Source organism: Calliphora vicina, chromosome 4 (assembly GCF_958450345.1).
Source record: "Calliphora vicina chromosome 4, idCalVici1.1, whole genome shotgun sequence".
In the NCBI taxonomy this organism is placed as follows: domain Eukaryota; kingdom Metazoa; phylum Arthropoda; class Insecta; order Diptera; family Calliphoridae; genus Calliphora; species Calliphora vicina.
In genome coordinates, this window is record NC_088783.1 from 53,859,648 (window position 1) to 53,879,045 (window position 19,398).

The 19,398-nt window shown below is 33.3% G+C and overlaps 5 protein-coding genes across 5 annotated transcripts; 4 read left to right on the top strand and 1 right to left on the bottom strand.

Moving 5' to 3' along the window:
- The first annotated feature begins 275 nt into the window (after window positions 1–275).
- LOC135957940 (transmembrane protein 185B) lies at window positions 276–2,492 on the top strand. Its single transcript, XM_065508788.1, has 6 exons — window positions 276–607; window positions 688–758; window positions 826–931; window positions 996–1,333; window positions 1,399–1,529; window positions 1,629–2,492. The coding sequence occupies exons 1-6, from the start codon at window positions 570–572 to the stop codon at window positions 2,004–2,006; spliced, it is 1,062 nt and encodes a 353-aa protein (XP_065364860.1). The 5' UTR covers window positions 276–569; the 3' UTR covers window positions 2,007–2,492.
- A 1,680-nt stretch (window positions 2,493–4,172) lies between these two features.
- Window positions 4,173–11,274, top strand: LOC135956409 (uncharacterized protein CG7065). Its single transcript, XM_065506898.1, has 4 exons — window positions 4,173–4,189; window positions 4,383–4,511; window positions 4,581–6,644; window positions 9,344–11,274. Exons 3-4 carry the CDS (start codon window positions 4,697–4,699, stop codon window positions 10,840–10,842), a joined length of 3,447 nt encoding a protein of 1,148 aa, XP_065362970.1. The 5' UTR covers window positions 4,173–4,189; window positions 4,383–4,511; window positions 4,581–4,696; the 3' UTR covers window positions 10,843–11,274.
- A 996-nt stretch (window positions 11,275–12,270) lies between these two features.
- On the top strand, window positions 12,271–13,519 carry LOC135959102 (uncharacterized). Its single transcript, XM_065510127.1, has 2 exons — window positions 12,271–12,355; window positions 12,415–13,519. Exons 1-2 carry the CDS (start codon window positions 12,304–12,306, stop codon window positions 13,512–13,514), a joined length of 1,152 nt encoding a protein of 383 aa, XP_065366199.1. The 5' UTR covers window positions 12,271–12,303; the 3' UTR covers window positions 13,515–13,519.
- fh (frataxin) lies at window positions 13,512–14,188 on the bottom strand. Its single transcript, XM_065510128.1, has 2 exons — window positions 13,884–14,188; window positions 13,512–13,823 (listed from the first exon to the last, which is right to left on the bottom strand). Exons 1-2 carry the CDS (start codon window positions 14,184–14,186, stop codon window positions 13,563–13,565), a joined length of 564 nt encoding a protein of 187 aa, XP_065366200.1. The 5' UTR covers window positions 14,187–14,188; the 3' UTR covers window positions 13,512–13,562.
- A 2,453-nt stretch (window positions 14,189–16,641) lies between these two features.
- Window positions 16,642–19,203, top strand: Bap111 (Brahma associated protein 111kD). Its single transcript, XM_065510125.1, has one exon. It carries the CDS (start codon window positions 16,779–16,781, stop codon window positions 18,981–18,983), a length of 2,205 nt encoding a protein of 734 aa, XP_065366197.1. The 5' UTR covers window positions 16,642–16,778; the 3' UTR covers window positions 18,984–19,203.
- Window positions 19,204–19,398: the final 195 nt, after the last annotated feature.

The following is a 19,398-nucleotide window of genomic DNA, read 5'->3' on the forward strand; positions in this document are numbered from 1 at the left end:
TAGTGTTTTTATAACCTTCACCATGAGTGGTATGTCACAGACACCAAATTCGTATATAGTGGCGATATATTAACAGTTCTCATACAAAAATTATAATTGGAAATATCGCTACGAAAAATTATAACCAGAGATTGAGAAAATGGCACTATTTCCCTTTCATGAAATTTCTTCCCCATTTACTACTTATTTACACAACGCTGGCATTTTCGGAATATTTACTTTGTTTTGACATTTTGTTTTATTTTTACACATTTATGTAAAAAAAAACTATTACAGCTGAAAAAGTGCATTTTAACATTCTATTGATGAAATATTTATACATAAATTAAAAAAATATGGATCTATCTATAGAAAACATTACAGGGAAATAGTTAATAATATAAATTAGTATTTCAGTTATTGAAAACAAGTGGAAAAAGTCGTAAAAAGTTTTATTTATTCCAAAAAATAATATAAAATCCCTAAAGCAACTGGTGGTGTACACCAGTAACCTTCCTAATAGGAATTACATCAATACAATTATTGAGCAAACAAAGTAAACGCTGTAAGAGAAAAAGAAACACACAAACATGAATTTACAGTCATTATTTCGAGATTTCAATCCTAGGTGAGTAGAGAGATAATTGAAATATCGCAAATTTGTTTACATTTTGAAAAACTGATTGATGGTCATTGTTGTATTTGCAGTAAATTTATAGTACACTGTAGTTTGTTTACGTTTGTAATATTATTTGCCTTAAGGTTAGATGGTTACATAGGTGAGTCCATCTATAAATATAAACAAATTGTTTTCTACATATTTATTACAATTTGTGCCACTAATAGATTGGCCTTGGTGGGCTATTTTTACCCCCCTGTGGATTTGGAAAACTATTGCTGCATTGGGTGCCACTGTGGGAGCAATAGTATGGTGTCGTTATCCCCACTATAGGTAAGTTTTAGTATGAAGTATACATATATTATTAATATTTAATGTTTTGTTTATATCAAAAAAGACTTGAAGGTGATTCCTACACACAATTTAAGGCCATGTTAATATCCCTGTCATTGCATTTGATATTACTTATGTTTGAATTGTTGGCCTGTGACAATTTGACCTCGAAACGCCATTTATGGGTATTGGTTTTTATACCTTTGATATTTGGTTCGGTGGCCAGTGTGGGTGCTTGTGTTTGGGCTGTTAAGCATGATCGTTCATTTGAATTGGAATTGTTTTTGGCAGTTAATGCTCTGCAGTTTGTTTCCCTACCCCTAAAATTGGATCAGTTTGTTACATGGAATTGGGAAGTGGTGTTTGTTCCCATGTGGATTGTTATATGCTTAAGTTTAGTTAGTAAGTTGTAAAAATACCTAATATATTTGATAATTTTTTTGTTAAAATAATTGTTAAATTTTTAGGTGTCTTGTATAATATAATATTTTGCGGTATAATGATGCGTACGCCTGAAATATCTTTACAACAGAAAAAGGCAGCTCTTAATGCAGCTGTAGGTAATATATGTACGGTATTACCGCTGTTATTCTTTCAAGTAAGTGACGGAAAATATCTTAAAAAAATAATTTAAAGAATCATACAATAAATAGCAATTAGAAAATGTTATATTAATTACTTCTACCTTAAATTTCAGGTTGTTATATGTGACAAACTTGAGGGTGAATTAAAATTCCCATATATTGTTATTTTCTCTCCCCTGTTGGCCTCTATTTTTGCTCTAATTGTCCTAAGTTTCAGTGCAAAAGGTGGTAATAAATGGTGGTTTGGCATACGTAAATCATTTAGTCAATTCCTACTCTCCGCCATGCCATTCCTACAGGAATATGGCAATATATCGTATCATGCCGACAATAGTAATGCACAACAATCGCAGCCCTTAGATGGTGGCTCATCATCAAGCACGGTACATATGGGTGATTTTGATAAACATGACAAAAAGAGTAAAAAATCGGCTAAAAATGATAGTATGAAACCAGTTGTACCCATAATAAGTATTGATTTGCCTGATTAAGTAACAGAAAATAAAAATACAAACTCCCACCACCACACCTCCCTTACTCGCAGGCAAATCCTAAAACATTTAACATTTTACTAGTAAGTGTTAGTAGTTAAGAATTGTTCATTTTTTTTTTATTAAAAATCTTTTTATATATTTTTTTTAAGTAAAAAAACACTTCCAATTCAAGAATTTCATTTGTCTTTTTATTTCGAAAAGTGTGAAAAAAACAAAATCATGCATAGTTTTGTATCTCTTTAAGTTTTGTTAATAATGAATTTTATAAACTTTTAGTACACTAAATACTTAGTTAAATGAAGAAATACTAGTAATGGAAATAAATTTAAATGAAATAAACTTACGAACAAATATTGTTCGAAAAAAATTGAATTCAATAACTTAGGTACGAATTAATTAGTATTATAGCAAACAACAAAAAAATAAGGAATTATATGTACTAGAATATTAGTAAATAAACAGAAATATAAATGTTGAAAAAAATGTTTTATTAATAACACTGTATTATTTTGGTTCACGATGTGAAACATATATGGGTTTGTTATTTCAGGCCATCTAACTTTTGGGAAAAATATTGAAAACAAAAAAAAAACTAAAAATACCATCAAAATTGGAATAAAAAATTAAAAATGGTCAATGTTAATTCTTTTTTTATAAATATTTGCACTGGTCCCAAAAACCTTGATAATTACGTTCAAATACGATACAATTGGGTCAAAATTTTGAGATATTTATTAAAAAACCCTAAAAATAAGATCAAAATTGAGTTGGGGTGATCGGAAGAAAAGTGTTACTATACATATCTCTATTAAACTCCTGGTCTGATTGCAAAATGACACACAAACAAATCTAACAAGATGACATAAGCATTTAGAAAATTTAATTTGTAACCACCCTATTAGAATACAAGGTGAGGTACAGGGTATCAAAGTTGACCAATTTTAGTTTGCAAAGCTTTGTAGAGTTCGTAACTTGTAGTCCCAATGATGGCTAATTTGGTTTATTACGGTAACGGGTATTGCAGTTATTTCGGTAACGGTATTTTATTGATAGCGGTAATTTCAGCGAGAATACAATTCATAAATGTTGCAAACCACAAAGGTGGTAGTTTATTATATTTTATAGATTTCAAAAAGCTCAATTATATAAAAATAACACCAGCGCTTACCTATTGATATTTAATAATATGTATTACCCACTGTGTTTGGTTTGACAGTCCTTTACCAGCAAATAATTCCAATAAGCAACGTTACACTTGGCAAATCGACAAATATTTTATGCAATCACAAATAAAACCACCGCACAACAATAAAAATGTTCTTAAATATTGTAAATTTTGATAAAACACTTTCTATTAACAAAAAATGCGCGTAAATTTTTTAAACTTAATTAAACAACAATCTGCATCGTGTAACTTGAATCAAAAACAAGGGATTTTTGTATTGAACAATTATTTTTACTACAACTTTATGCAACTGTGTGCTTTGTTTTCATTCATTCTACACCAAGGTGCATTTAATAAGGTGCCATCGGCAGCACAGCTGATTATAGAAATAGCTCGCACAAATATCAAACTACATATATAAAAAATATTCGCCCGTACGTCCGTATGTCAAACTCTATATATAAAAAATAAGTGAATTCGCCTGTATTTATTTCAATTCGCCACTGCTGTCACCTTGTTAAATACGCCTTGTTCTACACAAAGTAGAGTCCAAGGCGTATTTAACAAGGTGACAGCAGTGGCGAATTGAAATAAATACAGGCGAATTCATTTATTTTTTATATATGGAGTTTGACATAATGGCGTTCCGGCGAATATTTTTTATATATGCAGTTTGACATTATCGCGTGCTAGTTCTGTAATCAGCTGTTCTCGTGAGGTCACCTTATTAGATTCGCCTTGGTAGAGTCATTCAAACAGCTGATTACTTTTTTCGATTTCGTCCGTTAAATATTATTTTTATATTTCATTATTTACACATTCTTATGCTTATTAAAAATCTTTATTTTTTACATAAATAAGTTAAAACAGCACTATTCAATTATCAACATTATTTAATTCACTTTTTATTAATTTTTCATATCTTTTTTTTGACATTTGGTAAGACAAATTGTTGTTTTTGTAAATTCTACTATTAGGTTGGCAACTTGACAAACACAAGCCATTCTCTTGACAGGTAACAACGCATACATTTTTCTTTAGATAATTTTCCATTTATTAAAAATTAAATTTTACAATTTAAATAGCTAAAAAATTAAACAAAAAATAGCAAATAAATAAAATTCAAAAACCCTAGTTTATAAGAAAAGTGAAAGTAAAACAATTGTTTACGTTTAATATAACAATTTCTTGTGATCAAAATTTTACAGCAGCAAACACTACGTAGTACTTACTGCCCATTCAAAGAACAAATCAAATTACAACAAAAAGTGAGACAGACACTTCTTGTTGCGACAGTGTTACGTGCGGTCGATGGCCAAATTTGCCAATTTGCATTGGTAAGTACCCAAATGATTCTGCAAAAGTTGTTTTTTTACAAATAATGGCGAGCTTTAATTTTGTTTTAGGTATTAAAAGTAGACAAAAAAATAAATTAAAAAAACTTGCGTTAAAAAAATCTTTCGGTCATATTGAAAAAAAGAATAGTTTTAAATAATAGTGTGTTAATAAGAAACAAAATATAATGAATATTATACCCGGTGAACCTATACCACCCGGTTTTGAAGATGAGGTTAATCGCCAGCCTCAAATACAGGCATCTGTGGATCAGTATAAGGGCAATGCCTTGATTGGCATTGAATATACAATAGAACTACATGAAGATGATCACCATGAACCAGTCTATCTGTGCACTTTATGCGATAAACGTGGTGATCCACGCACCATTATAAATCACTGGTGTTCCTTTAACCACCGCATGAAATATTTGGAAAAACATTATCCCTCAGCAGTGAGGGAATGTCAGCCAGTTAAATACAAACCCAATTCTCATAATATTATGATTTTGCTTGTACAAAGTTTGGCCGAAGCTATTGAAGATCATTACGGCCGCTTACTGGTGTCTGTTATGAATGCTGACGACTTTCGTAAACGTAAATCGACCGTAACCGAACAAATTATGAAAAAGAACCATTTTGATGAAAAGAGTGGACCAAATTTTCTTAATGCCATCATTCGGACATTACGGGAACATGTTCCGTACAAAAAGAAGGATCCTAATGTTGTTATTAAGGCACCCAAGCGACTAAACTCTAATGCTGGCAATGGCAAGGCTTCGGTGGGCACTAAAGATGGTTTAGATGAAATCTCATCGGATTCTGATAATCAAGATTCGGTGAAAAAACAAAAAATACAAACACGCGTCCAGGAACCAGCCTTCACGCAAAAGCTGCTTGTTTCATCTGCCAGCACGGAAGAGCCAGGCAAAAAGTTGCCAACACCCAAGGAATTGTCGTTACAGGCTTCTCATATTGCCCAAGAACGGTACAAATGGGAAAAATATCGTTGCATGTTGGAAATACAACTGAAACAAATGGAAAAGATACAAGCTGACTATGAAAAGACGCCAGAAAAACATCCCCATTATCCGGAGGAATGGAAAAAGTTTTGGAATCGCCGTTACAAAGAATTACAGGCCGAAAAGAAAGTCGATCCCAATAAGTATGACTACAAACCGGAATGGATTGTATTTTGGACAAAACGCATGAAGGAGCTTTTCAATGCCGAGGTAGAGAAAAAGAAAAAAGAGATAAAAGTTAAACTGGGATTACCCGAAAATGCTGAAGAAAAGGTGGATCAACTTAAGGAAAAATATAAGCTTCCTGTTAATCGTTTGACTTCGGCGAATAAGTCAAATTCAAGAGGTGGTCAAGCTTTAGATGTCATCAATATAAGCGATGACGATTCCCCACGTCCGGGCCGCTACACAAGACAACGGCGCTCTCGCACTAGATCGCGTTCACGCTCTCATTCTCGTTCACCACGCGGCATACGTCATCGTGGTTATAGGCGATCTCATTCCCGTTCACGCTCCCGTTCTCGTTCTCTTTCACCATTTTCTGATGAATATGAGCTGCCCAGCTCTAGCAAACATCATTTACACAAGAAACCTCACAATCCAATAAGACCCTATGGCGTAGAACATCCACCATCTGATTATTATCCTTATGCACGCGTCCAACGCTATCCACCACCCAACGCATTACCAAATCACTATCAACCAGCACCGCATCACTATCGCGTACTAGATGCCAGTAAGATTCCCAAATATCAAGAACTCGACTCTAGAATATCTAAAGAGTGTAAAGAAGAGCCCAAAGAAGAAGAACCCGAAGGGCCGCTCACCGTAGTCGCCGTACTGCGTTTGCTAACGGCCCTCGAAGAACATTTGGGTAGTTTGGGTCCCAAAGTTGTGGACATGTTGGGTAAGGCTTTGGCTTTAGAAAAAGTCAAAGGCAATTCATCCGACGATCTATTGATGAATGAAGATCATTGTGTTTTCTTCGAGACCACTAAGGAGAAATTAAAGGGCTTGCTTATTGCCGACGTCTTGGACGATCAGCAAAAAGTGAAAGCTGTTAAAAGGGCCATTAAAAATATAGCCGCTATAATACATCAGGTCACTACTAAAGGTAAGTTGAAAATAGTTTTTAATTCTTTAAAACAAAACATATATCTATCTATCTATATATGTATGCATATAATTATTTATTTTAGTTGTGCTTAAAAGTAAGTATGAACAAGTTGTATGTATGTATTTATTTGTTTTGTTTTATTTTATAAGTTAGTAAAATCGAGTCGTTTAATTCGAATGTTTTTCTTTTTATTCGTCGGGTAAAATTTTTATAAAATCTACGTGTTTATGAAGTGACTATTTCTTCGTATAGACAAGCAAATCTTTGTAATAACGTTATATATTTTTTGGTAAGAAATTAAATATTTTGTATATAAAAAGTTGCAGAGAACATTTTACCGATTTTTCCTAGTACAGGTTCTTTATCACTACAAACATTTTTTTTATTTTATCCAATTTTCAATACGTTAATAACGGTCTACAAAACTTGGCGTCCAATTGTGTAAAATAAATCTTATACAATTTTTTGGCAAACGTATATGAATGAAAAGTTTTCAAAAATAATATTTTTCAAATCTCTTTTTATGTGTTAAGTGTGTGTAGTAAGATAGTTTTGAAAAGAAAAATTAATTACGTACTCAGTATTAATTAAGTACTCAGTATCATTAAATAGAACACAAACTTAGTAGATAAAATTTATAAAACTTATTTGATAAAGTGCGTATACGAGTTTTCGAACATGTGACTTGATTGTATTGTGCTTATAAATAATATCCGGTCTTACAATTGCGTAGTATTTGTGTGATTTTAAAAAAAAGTTTTATAATTTTATTGTGCATTCAAAACATGTAACAGTTTATTGATAGAGATAATAACAGATTTGAAAATAATTTTCCTTACCGTAAGAGGGCTGATAAGTTCCGTTCGCAATTCACCAGCATTGTTTTTTTTACGGTTAGGCTTGATGGTCCGAAAGATTCAAGGCCATCATCCTAATGTTCGATGCAGAACTGACAACAGAGGCACATTTATCTCTGTCCTCTAAACTAAAAGTTAATACACATGTTTCGCGAGGTGGAAATAAAACTGTATGGGCCACAGATGCCCCGCAGATTCTATACTCTAAAATAGCTATTGAACAGTTTTACAAAAAAAAATGTAATTTGAAAGAATAAAACAATTTGCAGGTAATGTGTACATGTAGGGTGCCCCGGTCCGGTCGATAGTGTGCTGGATTATTAAACTGAGTGTTGCGGGTTCGATTCCCGTCCGACAATCTGGGTGTATCTGCAGACAAGCAAAACGCTTCGCAGTTTGTGTTTGTTTTTATAAAAAAAAAACATTGTTAAATCAAATAATATTTTCGAAGTGCGTTGAATTCAAAATAAAAAGAAAACTGCTGTTGAAAAACGTCTCCGGATGGAGTACAACTCTCGCGTCGTTAGTGTTATCAATGAAAGAAAATTAGGCTGAGTATTTTTCGGCGTGGTTTTGTTGGTTACCCTTTCTCTGGTATAGTGTATTACTAGGCCAGTGATATTAACAGAAAAATTACTAAATTGGTGAATGAAATATAGTGAAAAAATTGGCATACACTTTATGTCCTAAACGGTTTGTCAAAACGGGGTCTACTTGACTGTTTGCGTGTAACTTATATAGGACCAACTATGTCCTAAATAAGATGCTAAAAGTCACCATAAATTATTGTCTGCAGCTCGTCATATTGGCTATCAAAGGTCAAGGCAGGTATCAATTTTAACACTCAACGGCAGCAACAAAACACAGCTATTATGTATTATTATTTTTGGGAAAGTGTTTATGGTGAAAATTGTGTTGTTGTGAACTTTGCGTTTTCGTGAAAGTACCGTGTGAAATTTACGTTTTATTATAGTTAAAGAAATTAAAAAACGTTTGCCAATTAAGAACAAAATTATTTTATTTGTAAAAATGTTTAGTTTTTAAGCTTATACAGATTTGTCTTATATTAGTGAATATTAAATATTTATAGATCGATTACACACTCCGAAAATCGTAATCTAAATTTATTTGGAATCGTAATCTATATATAAAAATAAAAGTACAGGCAATTGTGTATATACGTTTAAAAAATGTATATGATTGTTTAGTTAACAAAGAAAAATATTTATTGAGGACCTATTTTTTTAAAAAAAGAAATTTTTTTATACCCATAATTATTGTTATATGTATGTTTGCCGTTACGTTTTATAAAATGATTATGATTTCTAGCAAAATATAACTTTTGGGAAATTGGGTAATTTGTTATGGCTACCAGATCAATTTATAAAAAAACCGATTATTAACGATCATATAAGAAAATAACGTGCGTCTATTTAAACCGTTATTATTACGTATATTTTTACTCACACGACAAAAAACTCATGCAAGCACCGAGTATTGAGAGATAGAGTCTTGTTTTTTCTATGCTCTTGTTTTAATTTTAAAGTGCGTTAAAGAAAACTGAAATATTTTGAAAACAATACACATACTGCGCTTAAAACGGTAATTTTCTTTTCAATTTCTCGTTACATTCACGATCGGTTTTTTCGTAAACGAAATTAATTCCCGGAAGTTAAGTGTGAAATAGTTTGATATAATACAAAAACCAAAAAAAAATATTTGTCTAAATTGCAAAATAAAATAATAAGTAATTTCTCATATATAAATATTATCCCTTTGCAATAGTAAACTAATCTGATTATTTTTTCTCTTTATCAATATTTCGTTAAATTTCTGTAGCATCCTCAACGGAAGCAAATAAAGATAACAATGAGGCCAGAAACACAGATGGTACATCTAAATCCAAAAAGACACAAAAAATGAGCTCAGCTGGACCCAATATTAAAGATTTGCCCTTTGATCGACAAACTGTGGCAACTAAACTGGCAGCTGCATTGGTTATGGAGGGACGTGAGGATGTCTCAACCGCCGATATGGACAAGTTAATTTATATGTTTATATTAATGGTTAAATTATCCAAACCTAAGCGCGAAGATGATGGTAATCCATTATACTGTAAAGATATATTGCCTCAATTGGGTATAGCCCGCAAATTGCCGACATCATCACTGTCACTGGCCAACTTGCCGGCAATAGTCGATGATTTGCTGGAAAATGAGGTGAATGCTTTAGTGCAAGAGGTGGAAGAAGAAATGGAAAATGAGGCGGCTGGTAATGAAAAAGAAGCTAAAACTGATAACAACAGCAGTATGTTGGAATCACTGACAGATTCAGATTTACAGACTCTATTGCAAAATTTCAAGCATTTGTCGAGTGAGGAACAACACCATTTGATTGCCCATCTTAAGAAATTGGAATCGGCCGATCCTAGCCGAGTAGAGAAGCTTAGGAAATTTGTTAATATTTCCGATTTAACTGGCTCTAAAGAGTCCTCAAACAAGTCGGCCAAAACCTCAGATAGTACACCCACAAAATCATCTTCATCCTCACGTTCTAAAACTCGTCTGGATGATACACCGCCTTCGGGCAGTAGGAAAGTTCACAATGCTTTGCCTCCGGGTACGGAAGATGATGACGACGACGATGATGGGCGACGTCGTGTTAATCCAAATAAATTTAGTTTAGATGACGATGAAGATGATGATTACAATTTTGATGATGTTTTTAAGGCAGCTTCGAGCAATGTCAATCGTTTGTCGGAAGAACATTCCCGTCAATCCGATAAGAACACCAAATCTCCCATTGTACCGGTATCATCATCGCCAAGTGCTCTGACATTTAATCCGGCTGGTCTCAAAACTTCATCATTGAATGATACACAAAATTTGATTGCCAATCTTATGGGCTCATTGCAGCAAAGTAATTCCAATTCGGCCAATAAAGCATCATCGTCCTCTTCATCATCAGCAGCTGCAAAGCATACTACTCCACAGCCTACAACACCACAACCAGTGCCACCAGCAGTCGCCGCACCACAGCATGAGCAACTGCCTCCTCAACCACATGCCAATCAGATGGCATTATATCAACAACAACAGCAGCAGCATCCACAGCAACAGGCCTATCCGGGTCCTTACAATCAAATGAATCCAGCTCAAGCTAATTACTACAATTCCATGGGGGCTTACAATCAAAATCCTTATGATGGCTATCAACAATGGGGCCAAGGTCCCCCACAACAAATGCCACCTCAAAATATGCAACAGTTTGGTATGCAGGGTTTCGGCATGCCTCCCCAACAAATGGGCTATAATATGTATGGACAAGGCCGCAACTAAGTTGTAAAAGCTTTTATTTTTTATAATATAAATAACTATTTCTCACATAATATTAACATTTGAAATAAATTACTTTTATTTTCTTTTTAATTGTTTTCTCCCATTTTAAACTGAATAAAACAAAAAACAAGCAATTTCGTTTTGCTTAATTATTCCCTAAAATTAAATTACCATTTATTATGTTATTTTTTTTTTTATTCCATTTTCATGTAATTATTTTAATAAATCTAGGTACATAATATGATTAATATCTTAATTCTAATGATATAAATACTTCGACATTGTTTTTTGAATAAAGATTCGTTGTTTAAATCAAACGAATAAAACTATGTTGAAAGTAGTTAAATATGCATAAAGGCTCTTCTTTTTTTAAAATAAAGAACATATTATTGCCACTATACATATAAATAAAAGTTTATCACATATGGTTAATTTGGTTTTTATTATTGTTTAACTTTTAATGAGTAAGTATTTATTTACAAAATATAAAAAACATAATAAATTATGAGATTAAATCATTTAAATAGGTACTAACAGCTAGGATTTTAGGCCTAAATATCATTAGATGTGAGATTTGTTTCAATGTTTTGGAATTGTGTTGATTTTATTTATATTTTCAATATTAATATTTTGAAGTAAAGTGTGTTCTCAATATATTGTGATCTGGAGGTTTACTCCCTAATTCGAATCCAAAGGAAATATGTATTTAGCACTAATTTTCAGATGAGTAAGTATCAATAAAACACTCAAAATATGAAATGGATTTGTTTAAACTAGATAAGAATCTAATTAAAACCAAAAAAATTTATGTAAATTGTTCATATTTTCCCACAGTTCTACAAATACACAAATAATACTTCCATGAATAACATGAGCTACATATGAGAGATAATTTTTAGTTAGGATCGGAATAAATTTCCTTCAATACATAGATATTTTCTTTTAAAAATTCTGTCGAAATAGTATTGTTGTTGTTGTAGCAGCGTGAACCAGTTTACAATATTTAATCTGGGGGTACTGCAATATCAACTCCAAGAAATTGTGCTACTTCTGCTGGATGAGTCCATAAATCTACTGGACGTAGTAAAGTAGGGCTGGCTGTATTGTTGAAGGCACTGGTTTATAATATAATATCCTCTTTTCTAATATTCTTTCAATTATTCTCAACTTTCTCTAATTTCATATACATATAAAAATACAAATTGGTAGTCTAGCTATCATATATGGCCACGCTAATATGCTCGATAGTGAATTGTTACTTAAATAAAATGCTTAAATGAATTTTTCATCTATTTTCCCCACTGTTTTCCATAACGGTCATACAGTGTTGATAAAAAAGTAAACCAAAAACTACATACTACTACTTATTGTAACACTGTGCAAACTTCTGCTACTTTTCTTATCAAAACTGCATTGTTTACAATTTGAAATCGTGTTCATTTGTATAAACAAAAATATAACATGATGCGTAAAAAAAATCTAATACAAAATAAAGATTTAAATAAAACAAAAGGTTAGTAAATATGTTAACTAAATTTTACAAAAATTAAATAAAGTTTTGTATAATTACAGTAGAGTCACTTGAAAATCGCAATGCCAAAGTAACAGTGCAATATATTCAAGAACAACAACAACTAATACAGAAATCGGACAATAACAATCATCCCATTATGCATGCTTGTGCACAGGACGATCTGGAAATTGAAAATGTAGAATATTTAGAAGAAAATCCCAACGAAGTGGAGTATATTGAAGAGCCAATCGAAAAAGACGAACTTGTGGATAATTTCTATCCCAATGCGATACACTGTCTATTAGATTTGTATAAGATCAAATACGAAAATCTGAATGTGGAAGATGGATCATTTAAGGTGTTCCAGATATGGCGTGACATAGCTAAGGATATGCAAGAAAGTTTTTTTGAATTTAACGAATGTCAGATACAGCACAAATATGCCCAGTTAAGGGAGCAATATTTTGATGTACAAACTAAAGAGGATATTGATAATTTTGATTATTTCGAGCAGTTGCATGACATATATAAGGATAAAAGTAAAGAGAATATTGTTAAAGATTTAAAGGGGTCTAAAGATAGTAGTGTATATTATAAAGATGAAATCTTGTTGCAGCCGGAACATTTGGAGATCAATGAAGACCACTTGCATGATTTTAAAAGTGAAGAAATTGTTCATAAAGAACATGAATTTATTGATATGGTAGAGAAAGAGTTGCAAGCCATGGGTGATGGTTTACAAATAGAAGACAACAAAGAAACTGCTACTACTAATGATGAGGAAATGGCCAAAAAAGATGTTAAAGAACCCATGCTTTCCAATGAACCTATAATTTCCAACGATGAGCAGATTTTAATAGAACAACCACCAAATAAGAAAAGACTACACTCGCTTACAGAAACTTGCGACGAAGAGCCACCACAAAGAAAGCAAAAATTAAATGAGTTCTTTGAAACCAATAAAATAAAACAAGAGCTTCCGCCACTTTCCACAACTCAAGCTAACAATGATTTTACTTTATACCATTACAATCAACAGCAAGAAAGAAGACATAGCGAAAAAATGTCTTTGCTAGAGAAAAGTTTACAAATTCAAGAACGTGCTCTCGAGCAGCAACACCAATTGCTGCAGGAACTAATAAAACGTTTGCCCTCATAAGTTGATATTGCATTTTCGTTTTTTATTTCGTTACATAATTTACACAATTCATCTACCATAAGGCAAATCTTCAAATTCTACCTTTTGTTCTTTAAATATCATCTGCAATTCATGTTGTAAAAGCTCATGCAGTGATTGTCCAGTGTGACGATAAACCCATTTCCCAGATTCACCAGTTGCTGGTCCCATAAAGTCGTAACGTTTAGGACCCGTTGTAGGAGAACTTAACCATATTTGTCTGTTAGGCGTTTGCCGATTTATAACATAGGTGCCATGTTCAGGTCCCAATTTAACAGTTAAAACTCCATCCTTTACGAAGAAAAATATAGTTTAGTTTTACATTACATAGGGTTAAATATGGCGGCTTACACTATATGCTATATCGCTGCCTGGTATAGTTTCCACACTCTCCATTAGTGCTTCAAAGTAGTCATTAAGGCCATCCATTGTTTCGGTGCATACTTTTTCATAAGTTGTCTGATCCAGTACAGAGTCCACAACATGTTCAGTTGGCTTGTTGTTGGAGCAATAACGAAATTCAGTCAAATTTGTCTTAGAACTTGAAGCTATTGCCGAATTAATAACGCGTCTACATGTTATTGTTGAAATATATTTCACATTTCTTTGATGTTTTGTAAGATTTCGTATTATGTGTGTTGCACGTCTAAACATTTTTTTTTTGTGTCTCAGCTGTTTTTAAAAATTAAAATAAATTAGCATTCTATTAGAAAAAAAAGAGTCGTCTATTCGATTTTAAATGTCGACTCACTTGCAAACGCTGACTTTTCATAAATAGTGAAGTTACGAAGACAGCTGATTATTGTTTTCTTTTGTGTTGTGTTTTCGACTGTTAAACTTTCTATACATTTTTTGTTGACTTAAACAAATTATTTTAAACTGAAAAATTTAAAAATTACAACAAGGTGTATTCAATAAGGTGAAGTTACGAGCACAGCTGATTTTTGTTTGTTTATTTATGTTGTGTTTGAAAGTGTCAAAAAGTTGTTTACTATTTGTTGTTGACATTCGAAATATTTAAAATGAAAATAATAAAAATCTGAAAATTGTTTAAATAAATTTGTTCAAGCAAACAAAAACCATAATATCTGCAAGAACAAAAAAAGCAATATTGGAAATTGATTGGTGAAAATGCATCACATTTATAGCTTTTGCTGAATTTTAATACCAAACTCCTTAGAAGAATTTGGTTGTGTATTTTGGACGTGGTTTTGTATTTAGGACAGACAGACGGCCATATGTACATAAATGGATAGTTTGATAGTTCCGCTGGAATCACCTAGTTTTTAATATTAAATCTTCAAAAAAAAACAGTGCAAACTACAAATAATTATTTTTTATTTGTTTGTTTTTAATATTTTTCATATAAAAACTTGTAATTTATTTATTTTTTAATTGTTTGTTTTTTATATTTTTTGACATTTTCAATCTCTTGACAAATAACAAATATTGTCTTTGTTGTATTTGTTGCCGAGACGCTCTCACCTGATTAATACGCCTTGAATTACAATTTAGATTTATTGCTGAAAAATAGCATTTTTAAAAATTTTTACCACGAAAATCAAATATAAAAAATTAACTACATTTTGGATTAATATAATCTATTGTTCGAATTTAACAAAAAAAATTCGACTTTTTTATATGGTCCAAGAACCATTTACACTTTTTTCACAAAAAAATTCTTGTTAGAAAAAAGTTTTTTCCAGAAATAAATGTTTTTTTTACCAAAAAAATTTTTATACCTATAAAAGTTTTCTACCAATTATTTTTATTCATCTCAAAATTTTTTTTCACCCAAAAACTTTAATTTGTTATCTTTTTTTGCATATAATTAAATGATATATATAACTAAGAAATATTGGGCCAGTTTAAATTGATTAAAGTCTCAAGTCTTTTGGTTCAAAGACACTGCTAATATAATTATTTTAATTCTTGAAAATGATTTGTCAGCTATATAAAACTTTATGAACCTTTTTATACCCTTCACCTTCGTGAGAAGGGTATATATAAGTTTGTCATTCCGTTTGTAATTTCTACATTTTTCATTTCCGACCCTATAAAGTATATATATTCTGGATCCTTATAGATAGCGGAGTCGATTAAGCCATGTCCGTCTGTCTGTCTGTCTGTCTGTCCGTCTGTCTGTCTGTCTGTCTGTCTGTTGAAATCAGTTTTCTGAAGACCCCAGATATCTTCGGGATCCAAATCTTCAATAATTCTGTCAGACATGCTTTCGAGAATTTTGCTATTTAAAATCAGCAAAATCGGTCCACAAATGGCTGAGATATGAGGAAAAAACCAAGACAACCTCGATTTTTGACCTATTTTTTTACCTATATCTGGATTACTAAGACATTAATATAGGCAATATGGATATCTAATGATAGATATTTCAAAGACATTTGCAACGACGTATATAAGACCATAGTAAGTTGGACCTACAATGGGTCAAAATCGGGAAAAAAATTTTGAACCCGAATTTTTTTTTTAAAAAAAAAAAAATTAAAAAACAAAAAAAAATTTTAAAATTTAAAAAAAAAAAATTTTTTAAAATTTAAAAAAAAAAAATTTTTAAAATTTAAAAAAAAAAAATTTTAAAATTTAAAAAAAAAAAAAATTTAAAATTTAAAAAAAAAAAAATTTAAAAAAAAAAAATTTTTAAATTTAAAAAAAAAAAAAAATTAAAATTTAAAAAAAAAAAATTTAAAATAACAATCGAAAAATTTTTTTTTCCAAAAAATTCAAAAAACAACTGGAAAAAAAGTTAAATTTTGTTTACCTAAAAATATTTAAAATTTTGAAGTATAATTTGGTGAAGGGTATATAAGATTCGGCACGGCCGAATATAGCACTCTTACTTGTTTTTTTTTTGATTATGTATGTATTTAACGTATACATTTTATTAGCTAGGTATCACCTTCAGACACCTTTATGGATTATCCATTATCCGCTTGGAAAAATATAATTCTAATATGATTTTTTCGTATTGCATACTTATTTTCCAATTTGATCCGATCTGGCAGGATTTGTTATATATTGCTAACTTAAAATACAACCATGTTGTTATTGTCGTTTGACAGCTAGAAATTGTAATAGCATAATGGCGTCGTCAATTTTCTTTTGACAAGTATATCGCTTTTTTTTGTGTGGTGGATGTGAAAAAATTATTTTTCTTGCAAAATTGACAGAAATAACTAAAATATTTATTGAATTTAATTGAAGCGATAAAAAAGCTGTAAAGCAAGAATGTCTTTACCCAGCAATTATAAGGCTATAGCACCAGCACAACCGACCACCCCAGCAGCCGGTAGTGGTAGCGGCGGTAGTAGTAGTAGATCTCGATCTTCTGGCACCGGTGCAGGCTCCGAGCGTAATAAAGATAATACTCCCATCTTTACACACAGTAACTATGGTAATCCTGCGTTTACACCGCAAAAAGCGGGAAAGTCCTCAAGTAACAAAAATCAATCGGACAGTCGGACACCGAAACCCCCTAAACCACCAGAGAAACCTATTCTGCCCTACATGAGATATTCGAAGAAGATATGGGATAGTGTTAAAGCTCAACATCCAGACTTGAAGCTATGGGAATTAGGTAAAAAAATTGGGGCCATGTGGAAACAACTAACGGAGGCTGATAAACAAGAATTTGTGGATGAGTATGAGGCAGACAAGGCAGAGTATGAGAAGAATTTGAAAGCTTATCATAGCTCGCCGGCGTATTTGGCATTTTTGGCAGCCAAGAGCAAGGCCAAGGCAGACGGTGATGTCCATGAGACTCCTTCGAGAGGTGGTGGTGGCAAAGGTCAGCAGGAAAGACGCATCGATATACAACCGGCAGAAGATGAGGAAGATCAAGATGATGGTTACTCTTTAAAACATGTTGCGTATGCTAGATATTTGCGCAATCATCGTTTAATCAACGAAATATTCTCCGATGCTGTGGTACCAGACGTGCGTTCGGTGGTCACCATTCAGAGAATGCAAGTACTCAAGAGGCAAGTCAGTTCTTTAACCATGCATCAAACGAAACTCGAAGCAGAATTGCAACAAATGGAGGAGAAATTCGAGACTAAAAAGCAACGTATGATGGAGTCTAGCTTAGCCTTCCAGGAGGAACTGAAGCGCCATTGTAAACCGGCCGTCGATGATGAAACCTTCCAAAAGATGGTACAAAAGATGTATGAAGAAATGAAACGAGAGCGACAACGTCTAATTGATGACCCTACTGCAGCAGCCAATAAGTCAACTGTAGGTGGTGCTCTGGCGGGAGCAGCTGCCCCGGGTTCTTTAACGGCAGAGGCAAAAAAGGAAGCTGCAAGTGGCGTAGCACCACCACCAACAGCACCTTCTGCTACTCAAACAAAACCGCCTCATGAATCGGGTAGTAAAACGGATCCAGAACCTATGGACATAGAGCCGCCAGCTAAACCTACAGCTCCTATACCGCCACCTAAAGTGGAACACAAAGCAATGGAAGTGGTTAAGGGGCACAAGGCTGAAAATGTCAAAGAGCATACAAAACCTAAAGGAACAAAGAATCCACCTGTTATAATTACACAACAACAGCAACTGCAACCCCCACAACAACCACCACCAACTACACCTGCTGTGGAACAGCCAGTGCCAGCCACACAAGGTCCTGCACATTCAGTGGGTGGAGCACCACCACCACCACCATCAACTATAACTGCAGCTCCTCCCACCGGAGGCCCTAATGTACCACCACCAGCCGCTCAACATGTACCACCTTCATCAGCAGCTGGTCCGCCTCCAACGCAACAGCAAATTCCTCCTTCTAACATGCCTCCCATGCATGCTCATCATCCTCCACAACAGCATGGCGGACCACCGCCACCAACTCATTTGCCCCCTCACATGCAACCTCATCAAGCTATGGGCGGAATGCCACCGCATGGGGCTTATCCGCAATATGGTCCACCACCTACTGGTCCTACACGTTCGCCCTACTATCAGCCACAGTATGGAGCACATCCACCACCGCCTCAGCAAGCATACGGTCAATATCCACCATACTCTCACTATCAACAACCCTATGGCCCACCACCTCCCGGCTCACATTACATGAACTCTCGACCACCACCACAACATAATGGCGCAGCACCGCCACTACAGCCTCCAATACACTATGGTGAACATTCTGGACCACAACTACCACCAGGACAGCAAGGCGGTCCAGGTTTACCTCCACCTGGTCACATGCCACCTCACGATGTCTATGGCCAACAACAGCCGCCACCCGGTGCACCTCCTGCTGGCCATCCATTACCGCCGCCACAACAACCATTGCCAGCTGTAACCGGCAGTGGACCACCACCTCCAGGTCCATCTGGCGCCCCACAACCAACGGCTCCTAACCAGCCCCAAACTACTCAGCCACCAGCTGGTGATAATTCTTCTAAACCCGATGCTGATGATAAAGCTGATTAAAATGATTTATGAGACCACAAAATTAATGAATCTATGGCAAAATATTCAATTTTAATATTTAGTTTAAGTCTTATTTTTTATATATTTCATCTATAATAACCTCCCCCCCCCTCTACCACATGTAAGTTCGTTCTTTCTTTTCATCTCTCTGTATTTGAGTGTGAGTAAATAAAAACAAAAAAGGAAAAAAATCAAATAAAGTAGTGTTTTCCAAAAGAAAGTTGGAGGTTACTCAGCAATTCAATTCGTTAGGATGTATTTTTTAATTACACATGAGAATATTTTCACTTTCAAATCGAGTTGCGGAAAAATTCCTTATTTCTGCTACTTTTCATTAAAATTTCATTAAATTACGATAAATATTTCAAAATAGTATTAATTGCTTTTCAATTACATATAAATGTACAAAAAAATC

Coding starts and splice junctions, on each gene's coding strand:
- LOC135957940 (XM_065508788.1), top strand. CDS start 570: ATGAATTTACAGTCATTATTTCGAGATTTCAATCCTAG. Junction 932..995: donor TGTCGTTATCCCCACTATAG/GTAAGTTTTAGT, acceptor ATATCAAAAAAG/ACTTGAAGGTGATTCCTACA. Junction 1,334..1,398: donor TATATGCTTAAGTTTAGTTA/GTAAGTTGTAAA, acceptor TTAAATTTTTAG/GTGTCTTGTATAATATAATA.
- LOC135956409 (XM_065506898.1), top strand. CDS start 4,697: ATGAATATTATACCCGGTGAACCTATACCACCCGGTTTTGAAGATGAG. Junction 6,645..9,343: donor ACATCAGGTCACTACTAAAG/GTAAGTTGAAAA, acceptor AAATTTCTGTAG/CATCCTCAACGGAAGCAAAT.
- LOC135959102 (XM_065510127.1), top strand. CDS start 12,304: ATGATGCGTAAAAAAAATCTAATACAAAATAAAGATTTAAATAAAACA. Junction 12,356..12,414: donor AGATTTAAATAAAACAAAAG/GTTAGTAAATAT, acceptor GTATAATTACAG/TAGAGTCACTTGAAAATCGC.
- fh (XM_065510128.1), bottom strand. CDS start 14,186: ATGTTTAGACGTGCAACACACATAATACGAAATCTTACAAAACATCAA. Junction 13,824..13,883: donor GCAGCGATATAGCATATAGT/GTAAGCCGCCAT, acceptor TTCTTCGTAAAG/GATGGAGTTTTAACTGTTAA.
- Bap111 (XM_065510125.1), top strand. CDS start 16,779: ATGTCTTTACCCAGCAATTATAAGGCTATAGCACCAGCACAACCGACC.